Here is a 23428-nt window from a genome sequence, read left to right as displayed (position 1 = left end):
GTTACAACACCAAACGCTCACATGCACACAGCCATAAAAGGTCAGTATTTACATATTTATATATTATATAACTTCACAAAATGATGACTCAAGAAGAGGAAACACCCATGTATTTTCTAAGGAAACAAAGAATAAAGGCAAATCTATAAATTCATTTAAAACAAATCCTTCTAAATTAGATTTTGATGCATTATTCAGTGGCCATGCCAAGACAAATAGGTAAGAATCTCCTTTAAAGAGCAAATATCAAGATATAATCTGCTTCAACTGTAATAACTCAGAAAATACTTCCTATAATTACATGTGAAAAATCTTTATGACCCATAGTCCAAGTGTATCCTCCACCCCGAAAAATAAAACAAGGCCACGACTACCTCTGACTCCCCTATTTGGTATACATCGTAGAAAAGTCTCAAAGATTCAGGAACATTTCACTTGTTAAGGAGACATGACTAAGAGGAGTTGGTGAAGTCTGGTGGAGGCAGAAACTAAACTGTTTTCAGTTCACCACCCTGGTTCCCACCCTTGCAGACCACATGTGTAAAGTGCTCAGTTAATATTAGCTGGATGGATGAGAGATGACAAGAATTCAAAAGCGTAAAGCTGAAAAGTTCCTGTGTTTCCCTGCATGGCTAATACAATCAGGAAGTAAGGGTAGTTTCTTTTCATTTATAACAGCTTAATCTATTTTGCCAGAAAGTTGTCAGATACTTATGACACGCCTTGAAGGGTTTCAAGGTTAGCCGTTTATACATCTTCCTCCTGCTCCCTTCCCTCAAATATGAAAAGCATATAAATAAAAAAATCTAGGGGCGCCTGGGTGGCTCAGTCGTTTAAGCATCCAACTTCGGCTCAGGTCATGATCTCACACTCCGTGAGTTCGAGCCCCGTGTCGGGCTCTGTGCTGACAGCTCAGAGCCTGGAGCCTGTTTCGGATTCTGTGACTGCCTCTCTCTCTGCCACTCCCCTGCTCATGCTGTGTCTCTCTCTCTCTCTCTCTCAAAAATAAACATTAAAAAAAAATCTACACCCAATTATTTGTCGTGTAGTGTTCTATTTTCTGCATGGTTGAATGTAGACAAAGACGGCTCGCCTAACCCAAAGAGACAAGAGTAAATTGAACTGAACAAAGCAAACGGCAGGTAGTTAGTCTTGTTGCTGTTTATTACAAACAAAAGTATACACTACCCATCCTACTTACCAACTTGATCAAGTTCCAAGATATTACACTGAACGCCCAAAGAAGAAAACAGTTCTTTAACCTGTAACAAAAATGTACCTGGGTTTTACACTCAGGAAGATTCAACAGAGCTACAAAATATGGCATACAGGTGTTCGAAGTAGATGTCCAGTTACCTAATCGCAGTCAAAGTAGTATTTTAAGGTCCCTTTTCACCATCACTTAACACCCTTCATGCCCTCAGCCCTCCAGAGAAAGCCCAGACGTTCCACTTCCGGGACAGAGGCACTGGGAGCTTGGCAGAACCGCTCCCTGGTGAAACACCCACAACTGGTGAAAACTACTAAAGAAACAATCATTTAAAGTCTCTGGGAATTGTCCTAAGGGCACACAGCAAATGAAGCATTTAGTCAAGCAACTCTGGTAGATCAGAGTCATGACCTGCACCCTCCCGCCCCTGCCCCTAGGTCAGCTAGATAGAAGCTCTATTTCAAGTGTGAACAAGAAAATGAGGCTCCCTAATCCCTGAAATCCCTGGCACCAGAAGGGGCAGGCCACTGGCATTTCTTAGTCTCACCACCGCTCAGAGTGGCAAAAGCCACCATTCGTGGAGAGTGTGGCTAACGACACAGGAGCTCCTCCCTTCCTCCCTTCTTTCACCCAGCCCCCACTCACAGATCAAAGGCTCTACCCCCGGCCAAAAATACTGTACAGCAAGTTTTCGGGCTGGGAGAGGTAAGCCAACAAGACCAGAGGCTATAGTCCGCACCCAGAACCCCACTCATAAAGCAGGGTTGTCATGCCAAGAGAATCAGGTCGCTGTCCCACCCCTACGTCTGGAGCAAGGTCTCAGAGATTTTGCCCAGGGGAAGAGGTAACCTAAGATCAGAGAGGCCAAAGCTCTATCCAAAAGAAAGGACTTTATTTGAAATAGACTGGGGTGGGGGGAGGGGGGCGGCAGGGAGGTCAAAGTCTAAAGGCACTCTTGAAAACAATGAAGATTCTGGTGGTAAGAAAAAAGGAGAAGGCTGGTAGCTTCCTGAGAGGAACAGACAATTGCAAGCCGGCAATTGTCCAAAGAAAGCCAAGAAGCTTTGGCCAATAGCCCCTCTAGGGTCAGAATGAGTCACAAATAGGCTTCAAAAACTACCCCTGCAAAGGGGCCCAGACCTCACTGGACAAGAGCGTGGACAAGGCTTTGGCTCAGGTCATGATCTCACTGTTCATGAGTTCGAGCCCCGTGTCAGCATAGAGCCTGCTTCAGATTGTCTGTCCTCCCCTCTCTCGGCCCTTTTTCTCTCACACTCTTTCTCTCTCTCTCTCTCAAAATAAATAAACATTTTAAAAAAAGTTCACTGGAGTGCCTCAACACAGATTTAAACTGGCAAAAGAAAATAATTAGTATACTTGAGGATACATCAATAGAGATTGTGCAACCTGAAACCACAGAGAAAAAAGAAGGGGGGAAAAATGGATAGTGTCAGAGAAACATGTCAGAGAAACTGAGCACACCAACATACACAGGGTGAATATGAGAAAAAAAGAAAGGAGAAGGAAGTTTTTTGAAGAAATGTCTAAAAATGTCCCCAATTTGATGAAAAACAGTAATCTACATATCCAAGAAGTTCAACAATCTTAAAGTAAGATAACTTAATAGGAAACGGGTCAAAGATCTACAGCAATGAAGTGTATGCCCAATGAAGAAAACACCGAATTTAAAATAGCAGAAAATCCTGCGGCATTTTTAATGGCGTGTAAGTCACCCACTCCTTGATGTTTCAAGGCACAGTAAGAGGTGAGCAGCAGCCTGGGCCCCAGTTCCGTTCCACAAAATGGGGAGAGCACACAGCCCAACTGTGCATGTTCTAACTCAAGGGCTGCCTTAGGGATCGGTCTCTGTGATGCCTAACTCAGAGTTCAGATGGTCAAAAGTTGCTGGGATCTTAGGCTAGTGGAAGCCATGAGGTGCAGTGGGGGTCACTCACGAAAACTGAAAATGGACTACAAATCTGCAGACGATTGGGGGCAAGAAATTACAGGCAGGAGACTACAAGATAACAGCTAAGGTCCCAAGTAGAAGCAGGGGAAAGATTCTTGAGGAATTTAACACACCTTAAAGATTTTTTTTTAAGTGTATTTATGTATTTTGAAAGACAGCGAGAGAGGGAAAGGGAGAAAGAGAGAGCATGCACCCACGCACAAGCAAGAAGGAAAGGGGCGGAGAGAGAGGGAGAGAGAGAGAATCCCAAAAAGGCTCCATACTGTCAGTGCAGAGCCTGACAGGGGGCTCGAACTCGCAGTGAGTTCACAACCTGAGCTGAAATCAAGAGTTGAATGCTTAACTGAATGGGCCACCCAGGCGCTAACATACTTCAAAACAGCCCTGTATAGGGGCGCCTGGGTGGCCCAGTCAGTTGAGCATCTGACTTCGACTCAGGTCATGATCTCACGGTTCACGAGTTTGAGCCCCGCGTCAGGCTCTACGCTGACAGCTCGGAGCCTGGAGCCTGCTTCGGATTCTGTGTCTCCCTCCCTCTCTGCCCCTCCCCTGCTCATGCTCTGTCTCACTCTCTCAAAAATAAAGGTTAACAAAACCAAACCAAAACAGCCTTGTATACAGGAAAATTGAGCCCATGTGTGAAAAGCACAGACAGGACCAGGGAAGACAAATGTCCAGAAAAGGCCTAAAAAGATGGCAAGACTTCATGCTGCACTGATTAGTGAAGTTCTCCCCCAGCATGAAGCCAGTCTGCAAAGACTATGACAGGTAGCTGTTTTATATGCTGAATTTTCAACTAAAGATCATATGCATACAAAGAAATAAAAGAACACGACCCATTCAAAGGAAAATACAAATCTCCAAAAACATCCTGAACAAATACAGCCTTCAGATTTACTTGACAAAGACTTTAAAACATTTTTTTAATGTTTTATTTATTTTTGAGAGAGAAACAGAGACAGAGACAGAGACAGAGTGTAAGTGGGGGAGGAGCAGAGAGGGAGACACAGAATCCAAAGCAGGCTCTAGGCTCCAAGCTGTCAGCAGAGACAGAGCCCGACATGGGGCTTGATCTTGCGAACTGTCAGATCATGACCTGAGCCGAAGTCGGATGCCCTAACCGACTGAGCGACCCAGGCACCCCTTACAACAACTATTCTAAACACAAAGAGAAAAATACAAGGAGTTAAAGGAAACCAGGAAAATGATACAGAAGTAAAAAGAGATTATCAATAAAAAGATAAGAAATAACCACACAGAAACTCTAAAACTGAAAAATCCAATGACTGAATTGAAAAAGTCACTGGATGGGCTGAACAGAAAACTCCCAACACGCAGAAGAAAGGATCAGTGAATTTGAAGATGGGGCATTTGAAATTACTGTGAGGCACAAAAAGGAAAAAGAATGAATAAAAATGAACACAGAATAAGAGATTTAAAGGACATCATAAAGTAGAACAATATATACATTACAGGAATTGAAGAAAGAATCATAGAGCTTATTTGAAGAAATCATGGCCAAAAACTCCCCAAATTTGAGGAAAGACATAGATATACAAACACAAGAAACTAAAAGAAAACCCAAAGGAAAAGCCCAAAAAGACCCAAACCAAGAAACACTGTAATCAAACTCTTGAAAGACAAAGACAAGGAGATGATATTGAAAGTATGAAGAACAAAGTAACTTACAAGTAACAAGTACAAGGAATCCTCCTAAGATTATTGGTGGACTTTTCAGTCAAAACCTTGTAGTCCAGAGGCAGAGGGATGAAACATTTAAAGTGTTAAAAGGAAAAAACCATCAACTAAGTTTTCTATGTCTGGCCACAAACCAACAAACCAACAACACAAACAAAAAAACCCAGTCCTTCAAATATGAGGGGAGGGGCACCTGGGAGGCTCAGTCGGTTGAGCATCCAACTTCGGCTAGAGTCATGATCTCATGGTTCGCAGGTTCGAGCCCTGCATCGGGCTCAATGCTGACAGCTCAGAGCCTGGAGCCTGCTTGAGTTCTGTGTCTCCCTCTCTCTCTGCCCTTTGCCAGCTCACACTGTCTCTCTCAGAAATAAACAAACATTTAAAAAAAAGTTTTTTTTAAATATGAGGGGAGAAATTAAGATTTTCCCAGATAAACAAAAATTGAGGTAGTATTAATACTAGGCCTGCCCTACAAGAAATGCTAAAGAAAGTCCTTCAAGTTGAAATGAAACAATGTTATTTGGAAATTCAAAGCCATATGAAGATGCAAAATTCTCCAGTAAAGCTAAACATATGGACAAATATACAAACAAGTGTTGTTATGATTTTAGTTCATAATTACATTTTTTTTAATGTTTATTATTTTCAGAGAGAGGGCAAGCATGAGCATGAGAGGGGGAGAGGCAGAGAGAGAGAATCCCAAGCAGGCTCCATGCTATCAGCACAGAGCCTAACATGGGGCTCAGTCCCATGAACTGTGAGACTATGACCCGAACAGAAACCAAGAGTCAGACACTAAACTGACTGAACCACCCAGGTGCCCTCATAAGTACATTTTCTTACTCTTCTATAAGGTTTAAAAAAAAACCAATAGCATAAAAATAACTATAAATCTATAGTAATGGATACATATATATAAAGATGTAATCTGTGACACTGACAACATAAAAAGAGGCAGAACTACCAAGGAGCAGAGTTTTTGTGTGTGGCAAAGTTAAGTTGCTATCAGTTTAAAACAGGTAATACCTTTAGGATGTTATATATAATCCCCATGGTAGCCACAAAAATATCTAGCAAATACACACAAATGGACATGAGAAATGTCACTACAAAAAAATCAACTGAACACAAAAGAAGACTGTCAGAAAGAAAAGAATGGACAAAAAACCTGTGAGTTATCCAGAAAACAAATACAATGGCAAAAGTCCTTCCCTAACAATAATTACTTTAAATATAAATGGATTAAACTCTCTAATCAAAAGACAAAGACTGTCAGACTGATAAAAAGACAAGATCCAACATCATGCTGTCTAGAAGAGACTCACTTTAGAGCTAAGGACATACGTAAATTCAAAGTAAAAAGACAGAAAAGATATTCCATTAAATAGTAACCAAAAGAGAGCAGGGATGGCTATACTGATATAAGACAAAATAAGCCTTAAATCAAAACTGTTATAACAGACTAAAAAGGACATCATAGGGGTGCCTGGGTGGCTCAGTTGGTTAAGCATCTGACTTCAGCTCAGGTCATGATCTTGCAGTTTGTGGGTTCAAGCCCTGTGTTGGGCTCTGTGCTGATAGCTCTGCTTCAGATTCTGTGTCTCCCTCTCTCTCTGCTCCTCCCCTGCCTGCGCTTTGTCCCTCCCTCTCTCTCTCAAAAATAAACATTAAAAAATTTTTTTTAAACATCATATAAGGATAAAAGAGTTAATATGCCAAGACGATGTAACAATTATAAAAACGTATCCACCAAACATCAGAGCTTCAAATGTATGATGCAAACCCTAAACAAACTGAAGATAGAAATGGACAGAATTATAATTATAGTAAGAGACTTTAATATTCCACTTTCAAAACTAGATAGAACAACGAGACAAAAGATCAATAAGGAACCAGAGGACTGAAGAACACTGCAGACCAAATGGACTTCATAGACATATTACGAAATACTGAATCCAAGATAGGCAGAATACACATCTCAAGTACACATGGAACATTCTCCAGGGTAGACCATATGCTAGGCCACAAAACAAGTCTTAATTAAGAAAAAAAAATGAAATCATAAAAAGTATCTGTTTTGATCATTGTAGAATGAAACTAAATATCAATAGCAGAAAGAAAACCAGAAGGTCCACAAATACGTGGAAATTAAACCAACACATTCTTAAACAATGGGTCAATGAAGAAATCACAAGGGAAATTAGAGAACATCTTCTCAAAGGAACATACAACATACCGAATAAAACAGTAAAATTTATGGGACCCAGTGAAAGTAGTGATTAAAGGAAAATCTATAGCTGTAAATGCTTATATTAAGAAAGAGAGAATATCTTTTTTATTTTGTTTTTATTGATTTTAGCAAGAGAGAGAGAAAGAGAGAGAAAGTGCAAGTGTGGGAGAGGGGCAGAGGGAGAGAAAGAGAGAATCTTAAGCAAGCTCCACACTCAGTGCAGAGCCCAATGTGGGGCTTTATCCCATGACCCTGGGATCACGACCTAAGACTAAATCAAGAGTCAGATGCTCAGCCAACTGAGCCACCCAGTCACCCCAAGAGGAAATATCTTAATAATCTAACTGTACAATTTAAGAAACTAGAGAGTATAACTAAATTCCAAGCTAGCAATGGGGAGGAAATGACATAAAGATCACAGCAGAGATAAACAAAATAGAGAATAGAAAAACAATAGAGGAAATCAACAAAACCAAGAATTGGTTCTTTGAGAAGATCCACAAAATTGATATAACTTTAGCTACAATGACTAAGAAAAAAACAGAGAGGACTCAAATAACTAACATCAGAATTGAAAGAGCATTACTACTGTTTTTACAGAAAGAAAAAGAATTACGAGAGTACTATGAACAACTGTACATTACAAATTAGATAATCTACATGAAATCTATAAATTCCTAGAAACACACAACTTCCTAAGACTGAATCATGAATAGTGAATGGAAATAGACCTATAACTAGTAAGGAGACTGAACCTGCAATCAAAAGCCTCCCAACAAAGAAAAGCCCAGGACTAGATGGCTTCGCTGGTGAATTCTACCAAACATACAAAGAAGAAGAAACACCAATCCTCCTCAAACTCTTCCAAAACATTGAAGAGGGTACACTTCTAAGCTCCCTCTAAGGCTAATGCACCATTACACTGATACCAAAGCCAGACAAAGACACTACGAGAAAACCACAGACCCTGATGAATAGTGATGCAAAAATCCTCAACAAAATAATAGCAATAAAAATTCAACAGTATATTAAAAGTATTATATACCATGGCCAAGTGGGATTTATTCCTAAAACGTACGTATGGTTCAACATGTAAACACAGATCAACATAATACACCACATTAACAGAATGAAGGAAAGAAACTACACGATCATCTCAATGAATACGATATAACATTTAAGAAAATTCAACATCTTTTTCATGACAAAAACACTCAAAAAAACTAAGAATAAAAAAAAACTACCTCAACATGCTGAAGACCATATACAAAAAGCCCACAGATAATACCATACTTGACGGTGAAAGATTGAAAGCATTTCCTCTAAGACGAGGGGCAAAACAAGAATGCCCGCTTTCACCACCTCTATTCAACGAAGTACTAGAAATCCCAGCCAGAGAAATAAGGCAAAAAAAAAAAAAAAAAAAAAAAAAAAGAAAGAAAGAAAGAAAAGGCATCAAAATTGGAAAAGAAGTAAAACTCTCTCTGTTCAATGATTACTTATATGTATAAAACCCTAATGACTGTACTAAAGAACTGTTAATAAACTCAGCAAAGTTGCAGAATACAAAATCAACAGCAAAAAAATCAGTTGCTTTTCTACATACTAACAACGAACAATCTAAAAGAGAAATTAAGACAAAAACTCCACTTACAATAGCATAAAGAAGCATACTTAGGAATAAACTCAGGAAGGAGGCAAAGACTTGTACTCTGACAGCTATCTGTTGCTGAAAGAATTAGACACCGATAAATGGAAAGAAATCCCATGTTCATGGAATAGAAGACTTTACATTGCTAACACTAGCTACAGCAATCTACATATTTAGTGTAATCTCTATCAAAACCCCAAAAACAAATTTTGCAAAAATAGACAAATCCATCCTAAAATTCATACAGAATCTCAAGGGAAACCTGAAGAGTCAAAAACACCTTGAAAAGGAATAAAGTTGGAGGTCTCACACTTCCTGATTTCAAAAACTGCTACAAACTTACTGTAACCAAAACAGTACGATACTGGCATATAAACACAGACATAAAGATCAACAGAAGAAAACAGGAATTTCAGAAATAAAGTCGCACATATAAGGTTCAATGACTTTTTGACAAGGGTGCCAAGACCATTTAATGAGGAAAGGACAGTCTTTTCAACAAATGGTGCTGAGAAAACTGGATGGATATCCAGCATGCAAAAGAACGAAGTTGGAGCCTTACCTAACACCACATACAAAGATTAACTCAAAATGGATCAAAGACATAAACATGAGAGCTAAAACTATAAACCTTCTTAGAAGAAAACATAAGGCAAAAGCCTTACAACACTGGATTTGGCAATGATTCTTTCAATATGATACGAAAGGCACAGGGAACAAAGAAAACAGACAAATTGGATCTCATGAAAATTAAAAACTTTTGTGCATCATAGGACACTATCAACGGAGGAAACTGTTGAGTTCCACTTGCAAATCACACACCTTGTAAGGGATTCACATCTAGAGTATATAGAGAACTCCTAAAAGTCAACAACAACAAATAACTCAATTTAAAAACTTGACACAGCACTTGAATTGACATTTCTCCAGAGAAGATATTAGCCATTATCAAATGGCCAATAAGGACGTGAAAAGATAGCCATCAGGGAAATGCAAATCAAAACCACAATGAGATGCCACTTTGTGCCCATCAGGATAACTATTATTAAAAAAAACAAAACAAAACAAAAAACAGAAAATAACAAGTGTTGGCAAGGATTTGGAGAAACTGGAAACTGTTGGTGGAAATGTGAAATGGTGTGACCACTACGGAAAACAGCGTGGTAGTTCCTCAAAAAATTAAAAATTGAACTACCATATACACGATCCAGCAATTCCCATCTCCGCGTATATACCCAAAAGAACTCAAAGGAGGGACTCAAACATCAATTTGTACACCCCTGTTAACAACAGCAACATTCACAATGGCCTAAAGGTGGAAGCGACCCAAGTATCCGTCACTGGAGGAACACATATAATGGATTATTCAGAAAAGAAATTCTCTCAGGCTACAACGTGGAGGAACTTTGAGGATACTGTGCTCAGTGAAATAAGTGAGTCACAAGAAGGCATATCTTGCATGATGTCACTTATATGAGGCAACTAGAGTGGTTCAATTCATGGAGACGAAAACAGAATGGTGGTTTCCGGGGCTCGATGGGAACGGGAATGAAGAATTTAGCTGGGGAAGATGAAACAGGTTCTGTGGACAGATGGCAGTGATGATGGTTGCACAGTAATGGTTAAAACAGTAAAATTTATGTTATATATATGTTACTGCCCCCACAAAGCTGACAACGGATGTATGAAATTTTAACACACAAACATATGGATTCAGGACTGGGGAAACATGGCTTAAAGTTAATTTGGGGAAGAAGTTTAAAACCTCAGGGCGCTTCTGTGGGGCACCCAGGTGGCTCGGTCAGTTAAGCATCTGACTCTTGGTTTCGGCTCAGGCCGTAATCTCACAGGTTGTGAGTTTGAGCCGTGTCCGGCTCCCAGCTGGTAATGCGGAGCCTGGTTGGGATTCTCTCTCTCTCCCTCTCTCTCTGTCCCTCCACCACTCATGTCTGTGCATGCTCTCTTTCTCTCTCTCTCAAAAAAAATAAATAAACTTAAAAAAAAAAATCAGGGCGTTTTTTTCCACTGTAGTTTGGGCCATTATCCTAACAGTAACGTCTCCACTCATCTAGCTGTTTCCACAGTCTACTCTTCATACCATTGCCAGATTTCAAATCACAGACCTCTTCACTCCTCTTCTCAAAAGTCTGAGATGACTCTGCCCACATCATTAAGTCCACGCTTACCTAGGAGCATTTTAAGGTCTCCTCAATATGACTTTAAGTGTAAATTTCCAGCCATTTTCCAATTACTCTCCTGATTCCTATCATATCCCCTCCGTTCAGCCACACACTATTTTCATTTCAGCATCTCCTACTTTTGCTTATACTAATTCTTTGGCTAGATGCTCTTTTTTACCTACAGATATCCAATGTATCTCTCAAGAAACAGCTTACATACAATTTCCTGAAAATTTTCCGATCCGCCACACAAGCGATTATCTTTGCCTCTCATTCTCTTTTTTTTTTTTTTTTCCAGTCACTTCTTGCAGGACAGGAGAGCTGGCTGACTACTGCTCATTGGACTATGAGTTCTCAGTTTATTCATTTTTGTGTTTCCACAACACTAAGCTCCCATAATGCTTGTTGAATAATATTAGTGGCCCAATCAAGGAAGAAACCTCTCTGCTTGATTCCACACAGATGTTGAATAAGGTGTCCAATTTGGGGTGATACATTTCAAAGGTTCATAGTCAAACTTTTGTACAATCAAATTAGTGAAGGGTCAAGTATACAGATAAATGATATGAGTACATAAAGAAAATGGGCTGGGGGCACCTGGGTGGCTCAGTCAGTTAAGTGTCCGACTTCAGCTCAGGTCATGATCTCACCGTTCCTAGGTTCGAGCCCTGCGTCAGGCTCTGTGCTGACACCTCAGAGCCTGGAGCCTGCTTCAGATTCTGTGTCTCCCTCTCTCTCTCTGCCCCACTCCCACTTGTGTTCTCTCTCTCTCTCTCTCAAAAATAAATAAAACATTTTTAAAAATAATAATAATAAAAAAAAGTGGGCTGCCTGGCCAGGTAAGAAAAACGCTGAGAGAAAATACCAGAAGATCGATCATTCAAGTAAAAGCAGATTTCCTTTTTTTTTTTTTTTTTTTAATGTTTTTTATGAGAGAGACAGAGCATGAGCAGAGGAGGGGCAGAGAGAGAGAAGGAAACACAGAATCCGAAGCAGCTCCAGGCTCTGATCTGTCAGCACAGAGCCCAAAGTGGGGCTGAAACTCACAAACCATGAGATAGGACCTGAGCCGAAGTCCGAAGCTCAAAGGACTGAGCCACCCAGGAGCCCCAATTGGCTCAAGTTCTAAAAAAAAAATCTAACAATCAGAGCTATCCAATTATGTAATGGGACTGAAACTAGTTGCCACATTATTGGAAGTGTTGACAAACACAGGATGCAGGATCATTTGTCCTAAGATTTTCTTCATCAGCAAAGGTTCGACTAGAATGATCTAAGACCATTTATTTATTCAATGCACGTTACATGCCTGACACTATTCTAGGCCCCAGTGATACAACAGTGGACAGGTACCTTTCTGATCACTTGGCCCTTTTATAAGCTCCAAAGGACAACTTAAAAGAGCAGAGATAGAAGGCAACGCCTGGAAACAGATCAATGCATACAGAAGAACTTGATGGTCATGTTGAGTGAGCATTCAAAGTAGCACAGAAAGGGGACGCTTGGGTGGCTCAGTTGGGTAAGCCTCTGACTTCAGCTCAGGTCATGATCTCACGGTTCACAACTTCGAGCCCTGTGTCAGGCTCTGTGCTAACAGCTCAGAGCCTGGAGCCTGCTTCGGATTCTGTGTGTGTCTCTCTCTCTGCCTCTCCCCCGCTCATGCTCGCTCGCTCTCTCTCTCTCTCTCTCTCTCTCTCTCAAAGATACATAAACAGTAAAACAACAACAACAACAAAGTAGCACAGAAAGGATGGACTCTCCAATAAATGAAACAGTGATTATCTGGTAAGTCATAAAGAAAAAAACCAAACTGGATCTCCACTCACATCATCAGCATCAAGTACAGGTAGAATAAAGGTGTGAGAAGGTGTCAGAAGCATGCTCCAAAACTTTCAGGAGCTAAAACAGGAGAGTATCTTTATGACCTCGGAGGTAGAAACAGGTTTCTTAAAGATGATACAAAAAGCACAAAGGAAAAAGAAGTGACAGACTCAACTACATTAAACTTGGCAAATTTCAGTTAGCTGAAAAATCTCACAATCAGAATGAAAAGAAAAGTCAAATCTGGGAGACTGCCAACACATATATCCAAAGGATCAGCACCCAAAATATACAAAGAACAGCTATGAATCAGAACAAAAATAAATACCTGACAGAGAAATAAGCATGAGATGTGAATTTCATAGAGAGGAAACCCAAATGACCTGTAAACACATGAGAAGATGTTTACCTTGTTGGGGAAATTGAAAATTAAAGCCACAGAAGACTACCATTTCATAACTGCCAGAATGGCGATCATTAAATGTCTCAACAGTTGGCAAGAACTTAGAACAAGGGGAGCACTTATATACTGCCAGCGGTATAATCACTTGGAAAAACGTCTTGGAGTCACTTAGGCAAGGTCAGCTTCAAGATACCTACTCTAAGATAAAGTGTTACATACTTGCACATAGCTTACTTGCAAGAAAAGGCACAGCTGTACTGTTTTCAAGAGCAAAATACTAGACACAGCACAATCAATAAAATGTGGTATGATTCATCCTAAGGATTACAGATATGAAAATTAACAAACCACAGCTGCAGATACTAACACGCGTGAATCTCTAAAACATAACTGCTGAGAGGAAAACTGCAAAATAATACATATGTATGATTTCTACTTTCATAAAGTACCAAAACAAGCCAAATGCAACAAAATATCATTTAAGGATATACATGTATTTGGGAAAACTGTAAAGCAAAGCAAGGAATTTTGGACAGTTGTAAACCCCAGTGAGGGTGGGCTGGAGGGCGAGGGAGGAGTAGGTTAATAAAGGGAAACCTCACTAAAATGTAGGTGGGGGGTTCAGGAGGGATAGCTCTCACACCCTACCACTCCCCATCAATTGCAAACCCAATAAGAAGGAGAAGGATCTTGCTCAGATACTATCAGTACCCCAGCAGAAAGAAGAAAGCCTTTCTCAGCCCCAGGGAACAGCCTCGCCAGTACAGCCAGTGAAAAGCCATCATGCTCGGAACCCCCAGTTTACCCCAGAGTACTTCTTGTTTACAATGGCCCTGCCAATCTCCCTCTTCCTCTATAAAAAAACAGCCCTCTCCTCTGTTCAGATTTGCCTATGGTTTTGCCTGTGGTTTCATGGTAGTTTGCTTGTCCTGGACTGTAATTCTGCTCTTTTTTTTATTTTTTTTAACGTTTATTTATTTTTGAGACAGAGAGAGACAGAGCATGAATGGGGGAGGGTCAGAGAGAGAGGGAGACACAGAATCTGAAGCAGGCTCGAGGCTCTGAGCTGTCAGCCAGACTTGGGGCTCAAACTCAGGAGCTGTGAGATCATGACCTGAGCTGAAGTTGGACGCTTAACTGACAGAGCCACCCAGGTGCCCAAGACCATTTGTTTACTGTTTATTTATTCTTGACAGGGAGAGCACGAAAGAGAGAGAGAGAGAGAGAGAGAGCGAGAGCGATAGCGAGAGAGAGCGCGCATGAGCAGGGGAGGGGCAGAAAGAGAGGGAAACAGAATCCGAAGCAGGCTCCAGGCTCTGAGCTGTCAGTAGAGCCCAACCCGGGGCTCGAACCGGAAAACCACGAGATCACAACCTGAACTGAAGTCGGAGCCACCCAGGCGCCGCGGGCAGTTTTATTTTTAAGGTTAGCAGTAAGGAGGAAGAGGCATCCAAGGTTTCCAAAACACAAGTGTTTCATTATCCTTTAAGATGTATATGCATGATGTACATGTTTTATGAAACAATATAAGGCAATGTAAACCTGAAAATAAACCTGAAAAACATAGCTTATAATTTGATAAACCTAACCTAATAGTTTATGTTTTTTCATATTCCATGTATTATTATTTCAACTTTTTGATAATATGCAGTTCAAAGTACTGAAAGTCCCTGTTTGTACAGATGGGTTTCTCTTACTTGGGTTCGTTTCTACACGGGTCATTTTTCCACTAAAAACAAATGTGCCCAGAAAAACAATGCTGCATTCCCAGCCAGCCCAACAAAAGTTAAGGCAGTGGGCAAGACAGCTGAAATTACCCATCACCTGGTACCATCCTCGCACCCTTCCTTACGTTCGTTTAACAAGACAAGGTTAGGGGGGGTTCTGTAACCTGGTCAAGGTCACGCAGTTAGGAAGTGGGATGTGAATCCAGCTTTAGTCTACTCCCACGTCCTGGCCTCTCCCCACACCACCCTTTCACCAAGCAAAAAGTTTGTGGAAATGCCTTTATCTCTCCAAATAAGCTCTTGATAAAGAAGCCAACGTCAGGCTAACCGCCAGGAGAAGAACCACAGGCCGAGTCCCGAGAACAAGTATTGACTCTGAGGCCCGGAGTCTAGGAGGTCGGCCGCGTGGCCGTCTCTCCCGCGGTGCCAAAGGGACCAAGCCACGGGGCCTGTCACCACCACCGCCGAGACCGCGCGCGGCATCCCGGCTCCCGTCCAAGGGCTGAACCGGCTGGCGCTCTGTCCGCAGAGTCGCGGAAGGGATGAGCTGCCTGGACCCCGGGAGACCCCGCTTCCCCCGAGCTCCCACGCCCCCAGCAGCCAGCCGGCCCGACCCCCCAACCCGCCGGCCCCGCCCCCGCCCCGCCTACCCGCGTGCAGTGCGGACAGTAACTCTTGCTGAAGATCATCACTCGGTTACCCTCGATTAGGCCCAAGAGGCGGCGCCGCAGCTCCTCGCGGGCCTCGGAAGACGAGCGGCCGGTGCCGGGAGACGACAGGCGGGCCCGGCGCCCCGGCGGCGAAGACACAAGCACTCCGCGGACGCTGCCCAGGCGGCGGTTGGGGGCGGTGCCCACCTTCACCGGCCCTGGCGAGGTCTGCGCCCGCGGCGGCGGTGGTGGCGGTGGTTGGCCAGGGCCTCGGTGTCGCTCCCGGCCTGGCCGGACCTGCTCAGGGACCGAGAGGCTGGCGGCGGCGCCAGAACCGGGCCTGGAAAGGGGGAACCGTGAACACCGCCCAAGCCACGGACTGGCCACAAGTTAGCCTGACCGCCGCTCGCCGCCCCCGCCCCCAGGCGCCGCCCGCCCGGCGACAGCCCGCCCCGGCCGACCCGCCCCACGCGAGCCGGCCCCGCCCCGGCGCCGCCCCCCGGCGCCGCCCCCGCCCCGGCGGCCCGCCGCCCCCGCGGCCGCCCCCCGCGCCGCCCCCCCCCCGGCGCCGCCCCGCCCCCGGCGCCGCCCCGCCCCCGGCGCCGCCCCGCCCCCGGCGCCGCCCCGCCCCCGCGCCGCCCCGCCCCGGCGCCGCCCCCCCCGCGCCGCCCGCCCCCGGCGCCGCCCCCCCCTTCGCCGCCCCCCCCCCCCGCCACGCCCCCGGCGCCGCCACGCCCCCGGCGCCGCCACGCCCCCGGCGCCGCCACGCCCCCGCCCGCCACGCCCCCGCTCCGCCACGCCCCGCCCGCCGCCACGCCCCGCCCCCCGCCCGGCGCCGCCACGCCACGCCCCGGCGCCGCCACGCCACGCCCCCGGCGCCGCCACGCCACGCCCCCGGCGCCGCCACGCCACGCCCCCGGCGCCGCCACGCCACGCCCCCGGCGCCGCCACGCCACGCCCCCGGCGCCGCCACGCCACGCCCCCGGCGCCGCCACGCCACGCCCCCGGCGCCGCCCCGTGCATGCGAACTAGGCCGCTGCCCTAGCTGTAGTGGAGTCGCTTGACCTTCCGGAGAGGTTAGAGGTCAAACCGCCCATCCTCATTATCCATTTTGTATGCACATATGGGGATGGCTTCCCAGTCTCCCTGATGCCGCCCTGGGTTGCCCCCTGTGGAGGACTTTCCATGCTTCGTAATCTCCACCGGCCCCCTCAAACAACCTTAAAGATAGGTACATACCTCAGTGAGGGTAGATGTCCGGATCATAGGAAAAGTGTGAAGAAATAAAACCGTCTTCAGGAAAGATGATTTTTTTACTTTAGGTTTTTATTTTAATTCCAATTAGTCCACATACAGTGTTATATTAGTTTCGACTGTATAATATAGTGATTTTACAGTTCCATACACCACCTATCACTCCTCACAACAACTGTACCCTTTAATCCCTTAATCCCCCTGATTTATTTCATTCATCCTCTGCCGCCCCTCCCCCCCAACTCCCTTCTGGTAAACTGATGTTTGTTCTCTACAGTTAAGCGTCTGTTTTTTGGTTTGTCTCCTTTTTTTTTTCCCTTTTTTCATTTGTTTTGTTTCTTAAATTCCCCATGAGTGAAATCATATGGTATTTGTCTTTCTGTGGCTTATTTTGCTTTAGCGTTATATTCTCTAGCTCCATGCACGTCATTGCAAATGTCAAGATGTCATTCTTTTTATGGCTGCGTAATATTCCATTGTATATGCATACCACATCTTCATTTTTAAAAATTGTTTTAAATATTTATTTTTGAGAGAGAGAGACAGAGCATGAGCGGGGAAGGGGCAGAGAGAGGGAGACAGAATCTGAAGCAGTCTCCAGGCTCTGAGCTGTCAGCACAGAGCCCAATGCGGGGCTCAAACCCACAAACTGCAAGACCGTGACCTGAGCTGAGGTCAGACGCTTAACGGACTGAGACATCCAGGCACCCCCCACCCCCCGCATCTTCCCATCTTCTTTAGTCATTCATTCATCAGTCAATGGACACTTGGGCTGCTTCCATATCTTGGCTACTGTAAACAATGCTGCTATGTATCCCTATGAATCAATGTTTCTTGTGTTCTTTGGGTAAATACCCAGTAGTGCAGTTGGTGGATCTTAAGGTAGTTCTATTTTTAACTGTTTGAGAAACCTCCATACTGTTTTCCAGAGTGGCTGCTGCAATTTGCATTCCCACCAACAGCACACGAACGTTCCTTTTTCTCCACATCCTCGCCAACACCTGTTGTTTCCTGTGTTCTGGATTTTAGCCATTCTGACAGGTGTGAGGTGATATCTCATTGTAGTTGTTTAATGTTTATTTATATTTGAGACAGAGAGAGAGAGAGAGAGAGAGAGCACGTGAAGGGGAAGGGGCAGAGAGGAAAGGGGACACAGAATCCGAAGCAGGCTCCAGGCTCTGAGCTGTCAGCACAGCTGAACCTACAAGCCGCGAGATCACAACCCGAGCCAAAGTCGACACTCAGCTGACTGAGCCACCCGGTCTCCCGTCTCACTGTAATTTTAATTTGCATTCCCCTGATGATAAGTGATGGTGAGCATCTTTTCGTGTGTTTATTGGCCAAGATGGTTATTTGTTTTTAAGTTTATGTCCCACGACTAAATAAAAATACTACATTTCCTATGGCAATGCAGTTTTTTCCTCAAATTTTTATTTAAATTCTAGTTAATCAACATATGGTGCAATATTGGTTTCAAGAGTAGAATCCAGTGATTCATCACTTACATACAACACCCAGTGCTCATCACAAGTGCCCTCCTTAACACCCATCACCCATCTAGCCCACCCCCCCCACACCTCCCTCCATCAACCCTCAGTTTGTTCTCTATCATTAAGCCTCTCATGGCTTGTTTCCCTCTCTCTTCCCCCCCACCATATGTTCATCTGCTTTGTTTCTTAAATTCCACATATGAGTGAAATCACGTGGTATTTGTCTTTCTCTGACTTATTTCACTTAGCATAATACACTCAAGCTCCATCTATGTCATTGCAAATGGCAAGATTTCATTCTTCTGGATGGCTGAGTAATATTCCATTGTATATGTGTACCACATCTGCTCTATCCATTCATCAGTTAGGACATTTGGGCTCTCTCCGTAGCTTGGCTATGTAATCCAGTTCCAAAGTGAGTTTCCTAGGTTGGTACCCCACAGTCCATACTACACTGAATTCTGGAGGCACCTCTCATAAAGGAACCCTGAAGTCATCTGCACAGAAACAGGAATCCTGTATTTATCATTTGGGTGTGGGGGGGGGGGGGCGGGGGAAGATCCCAGGGCTGAACTTGGTCACCAAGGCCTATAGCCCCTTGCGCTGCGGTGAATGAATGAAACCCCAATAAAGAGGCTCGACTGCAAGCCCAGAAAGCTGGCCTGGTTCCTCCCAGTTGTCATCCCCTGACACTGCCACACTGGCTTTCTCCCTGTGCCTCAGAGCTGTCAGACTGATTCCAGCCTTAGGGTCTCTGCACTTTCTGCTTTCTCAGCCTATGATGTTCTGCCCCTTTGGCCAATATAGCTCCTTCTTGTTGACTGAGTCTTGGCTTAAATGGTACCTTCTTACAGAACATTTTGCCATCCATCAGAAACGAAGTCGCCCCCTGTCTCCATCACATCACACATATTCTAGTTTCTTCATGACACATATATTGCTATTTGTAATGATCGTTTATAGTTACAACCAGTAAACCATACTTGTTTGTTGTCTGCGCCCCCTCTCCCATCACCACCCCCAGAGTGTAAGATCCATGAGGGAAGGACCTCATCACTCTAGCTCACAGCTCTGTCCCCAGAGTCTATCAGTGCTTCCCCTGTAGTACGCACACATGAATGAATGAATGAATGAATGATTCAAACATGTCGCAAATTGCTAGTTGCATATATGACCCTAATTTGCTTCCCCTCTGGTCCCCGTGTGACGGGCTGGACCTCAAATCCTTCTCCTTCCTACCCTATTCATTCAGAGAGCCCTAAGTCAGGGAGGTGGCCCACAGACCATGTCGTTCAGGGAGTGCCACTCCTCCTGCCCAGGAGCTGTGTAGCCTTGATTCCACCAGCATCTACTGAAATTCCAGGGCTGGGCTCCGTGTCAGGGAGTGAGGCAATGGATGACAGTGTCTGTCTTCAGATCAGAGCCTTTCAGGGAGAGATGTCAAAAATAAGGGGCACAAATGGGGAAGTTGTTCTAAAGAGAGGAATGTACTTAAGCTGAATTTGGTGAGCTGGAGAGTAGTTTACCCAGACAATGAATTGGAAGAGGAGCCAGACAGAAGGAGGCAGCCCAAATGACCCACCGAAGCAGGGTACAGCCCAGGGTATTTGGGGAAATGCTGGAGGCTCCACAAATGGGCAGAGCTGAGGTGAAAATTAATGCTAATGAAGTGAGCAGGGGCCAGATGGCTAAGACCTGGTTGCCTTACTGTTTAGAGACTCTCTGGGAAGAAAAGTAAAACAAAGGACAATGATTTCAGGCAGGAAGCAGCTGGCCGCCCTGCCAACCTGAGCAAAGATTAAAGTTTGGAGTGTGAAAATGAAGAGAGGAGACCTCACTGGGGCGCCTGGGTGGCTCAGTAGGTTTAGCGTCCGACTTCGGCTCAGGTCATGATCTCACAGTTCATGAATTCAAGCCCCACATCGGGCTCTGTGCTGACAGCTCAGAGCCTGGAGCCTGCTTCACGTTCTGTCTCTCCCTCTCTGTGTCCCTCCCTCGCTCACACTTTGTCTCTCTCTCTCTCTCAAAAATAAACATTTTTTTTTAAATTTTTTTTTTAATGTTTATTTATTTTTGAGACAGAGAGAGAGAGACAGAGCATGAACAGGGGAGGGTCAGAGAGAGAGGGAGACACAGAATCCAAAGCAGGCTCCAGGCCCCGAGCGGCCAGCCCAGAGCCCGACGTGGGGCTCGAACTCACGGACCGCGAGATCGTGACCTGGCTGAAGTCGGACGCCCAACCGACTGCGCCCCCCAGGCGCTCCAATAAACATTTAAAAAAAATTTAAAAATGTAAGAAAGGAAACCTCAATAAGAGTCAGGAGGCCGGCAGGGGGCGCTCTCATGCCCTACCTCTGGTAGCCAATTGCAGACCCAATAGGAAGAGAGGCACCAGGCAAGTCCATACTACTTTAGCCCCCGATTTACTATCCCAGCAGAAGAAAGGTTTTTCTCCTTCCCCAGCAAGAACCCAGACAATGAAAGGCGATCACAACTCAGCTAATGAAAAGGCACTCTGCTTCTGTCCTCCCCTTTGTCCTAGGGACTTGCCAACGGTTTTGCCTGTAGCTTGCTTATCCCAAATTGCACTTCTCTTCTATTCCCGACTAAGCCCAATTTTGCTGGTAAAGTAACTGGCAGTTTTATTTTTAAGGTTAACAGGAGAAAATGAGAAAGAAAGAAAACACACCTAGAGGGATGTCCCTTTCTTCTTCCTATTTAATGTTAATTATTTGTCTTCTCTCTTTACCGCTTAATCAATACTTGCATAATGTCCATTTTTTAAATCTTTTTCAAAGAAAGTTTTAAATTTTATCCATTAGATTCACTTTTTTGTTTCTTAATTCATTAATTTCTGCTTTTACTTTTTAAATAGAAGTTTATTTTTCATTTTTCCTATTCCTTAACTTGTACATTTAATCCATTTATTTCTCCTTTCTTTTTTTAATTTTTCTTAATGTTTATTTATTTTTGAGAGAGAGAGAGAGAGAGAGCGTGAGCAGGGAAAGGACAGAGAGAGAGGACACAGAATCTGAAGCAGGCTCCAGGCTCTGAGCTGTCAGGGCCTTGTTTCTTTTTTAAAAATAAATATTAGAGGGGGCGCCTGGGTGACTCAGTCGGTTAAGCGTCTGACTTTGGCTCAGGTCATGATCTCACGGTTCATGGGTTTGAGCCCCACGTCAGGCTCTGTGCTGACAGCTCAGAGCCTGGAGCCTGCCTCAGATTCTGTGTCTGCCTCTCCCCTGCTCGCACTCTATCTCTCTCTAAAATAAATAAACATTAAAAAAATGTTTTAATAAATACTAGGGTAATTCTATTTTGAGTTTTTTGAAGAATCTCCACACTGTTTTCCAGAGTGGCTGCACCAGTATGCATTCCCACCAAGAATGCAAGAGGGTTCCCCTTTCTCTACATTCTCACTAACATCGGTTGTTACCTGAGTTGTTAATTTTAGCCACTCTGACAGGTGTGAGGTGCTATCTCATTGTGGTTTTGATTTGTATTTCCCTGATGATGAACGATGTTTTGAGCATCTCTTCATTGTCTGTTAGCCATCTGAATGTCTTCTTTCGAAAAGTGTCTATTTGTGTTTTCTGCCCATTTCTACGCCAGATTATTTGTTTTTCAGGTGTTGAGTTTGGTAAGTTCTTTGGAGATTTTTGGATATTAACCCTTTATCCAATATGTCATTTGCAAATATCTTCTCCCATTCCACTGGTTGCCTTTTAGTTTTGTTGATTATTTCCTTCACTCTGCAGAAGCTTTTTATCTTGATGAGGTCTTAATAATTCATTTTTGCTTTTATTTCCTTTGGCCTTGGAGACGTGTCAAGTAAGAAGTTGCTGCGGCCAAGGTCAAAGAGATCATTGCCTATTTTCTCCTCTAGAGCTTTGATGATTTTCTGTCTCACATTTAGGTCTTTCATCCATTTTGAGTTTATTTTTATGTATGGTGTAAGAAAGTGGTCCAGGTTCATTCTTTTGCATGTTGCTGTCCAGTTCTCCCAGCACCATTTGCTAAAGAGACTGTATTTTTTTCCATTGGATACTACTAGGAATTTATCCAAAGGATACAAGAGTGCTGATTCATAGGGGCACATCCACCCCAATGTATATAGCAGCACTATCAACCATAGCCAAATTATGGAAAGAGCCCAAGTGTCCATCAACTGATGAATGGATAAAGAAGATGTGGTTTGTATATACAATGGATTACTACTTGGCAATGAAAAGGAATTAAATCCTGCCATTTGCAAGAACATGGATGGAACTGGAGGGTTAGGCTAAGTGAAAAAAGGCAGGCAGAGAAAGACAGATATTATATGTTCTCACTCATATGTGGAATTTGAGAAACTTAAGAGAGGACCATGGGGGAAGGGAAGGGAAAAAAGTAGTTTCAAGCAGAGAGGGAGGAAGGCAAACCATAAGAGACTCTTAGATACATAGAACAAACTGAAGGTTGATGGGGGAGCAGGGGAGAGGGGGAAATGGGTGATGGGCATTGAGGAGGGCACTTGTTGGAATGAGTGCTAGGTGTTGTATGGAAGCAATGAATCGTAGGAATCTACTCTCAAAGCCAAGGGCACACTGCATACTTGTGAGTTTTCTGAATTATATTATTTTTATATTGTCAGGTTTTATGACATTTGTACTTCGTGTGATAGCTCTGTTTAACGACTCAGTCTTCTATTTAAGTGGATTTGACGCCAAGTACTAATCTTGCCATGTCTACTGTAGTCCTGAATTTTAAAATTATAATCACCTCTTCATTGTTAGGCTTGAATTATCCCAAGTAATTCTTTTTTTTCCCCAAAAAAGTATCGTGGTTGTTGTCTGCCTTGAGCTTTTACATGCTTGAGAATGTCTGTCCATTCCAATATATCCATGAACAATTCAACCAGCTCTACAGTTCTTGGATCATACTTTCCTTCCTTCTAAACCTCGTAGATTTTGCTCCCTATCTTCTGGAATGGAGTATGGATGTAGAAAATTCTGAGAACAACAGTCTCCTTCTTGTATAATGCATTAATTAGCTATTACTGCAGAACAAATTAACCTAAAACTGAGCAACTGAAAACAGCATATACTTATTTACTTCACAGTTTCTATGGGTCAGAAATCTAGGAACAGATTAGTGGGATGGTTC

General features: G+C 43.8%; 1 protein-coding gene across 1 annotated transcript in view; it reads right to left on the bottom strand.

Moving 5' to 3' along the window:
* TXNRD3 (thioredoxin reductase 3) overlaps window positions 1-15929 on the bottom strand; it is a gene marked incomplete at its 5' end in the record, with an annotated part of 68049 nt that extends 52120 nt beyond the window's left edge. Inside the window, 2 exons of the mRNA XM_030296415.1 lie at window positions 1202-1262; window positions 15540-15929. Coding sequence (XP_030152275.1) covers window positions 1202-1262; window positions 15540-15929 — 451 coding nt within the window. The remainder of the gene's footprint in view (window positions 1-1201; window positions 1263-15539) is intronic.
* Between the last annotated feature and the right edge of the window lie 7499 nt (window positions 15930-23428).

This window comes from Lynx canadensis, chromosome A2 (assembly GCF_007474595.2).
Source record: "Lynx canadensis isolate LIC74 chromosome A2, mLynCan4.pri.v2, whole genome shotgun sequence".
Classification (NCBI taxonomy): Eukaryota; Metazoa; Chordata; class Mammalia; order Carnivora; family Felidae; genus Lynx; species Lynx canadensis.
The sequence above is the reverse complement of the archived record's forward strand: the minus strand, read 5'-3'. Positions and strand labels throughout refer to the sequence as shown.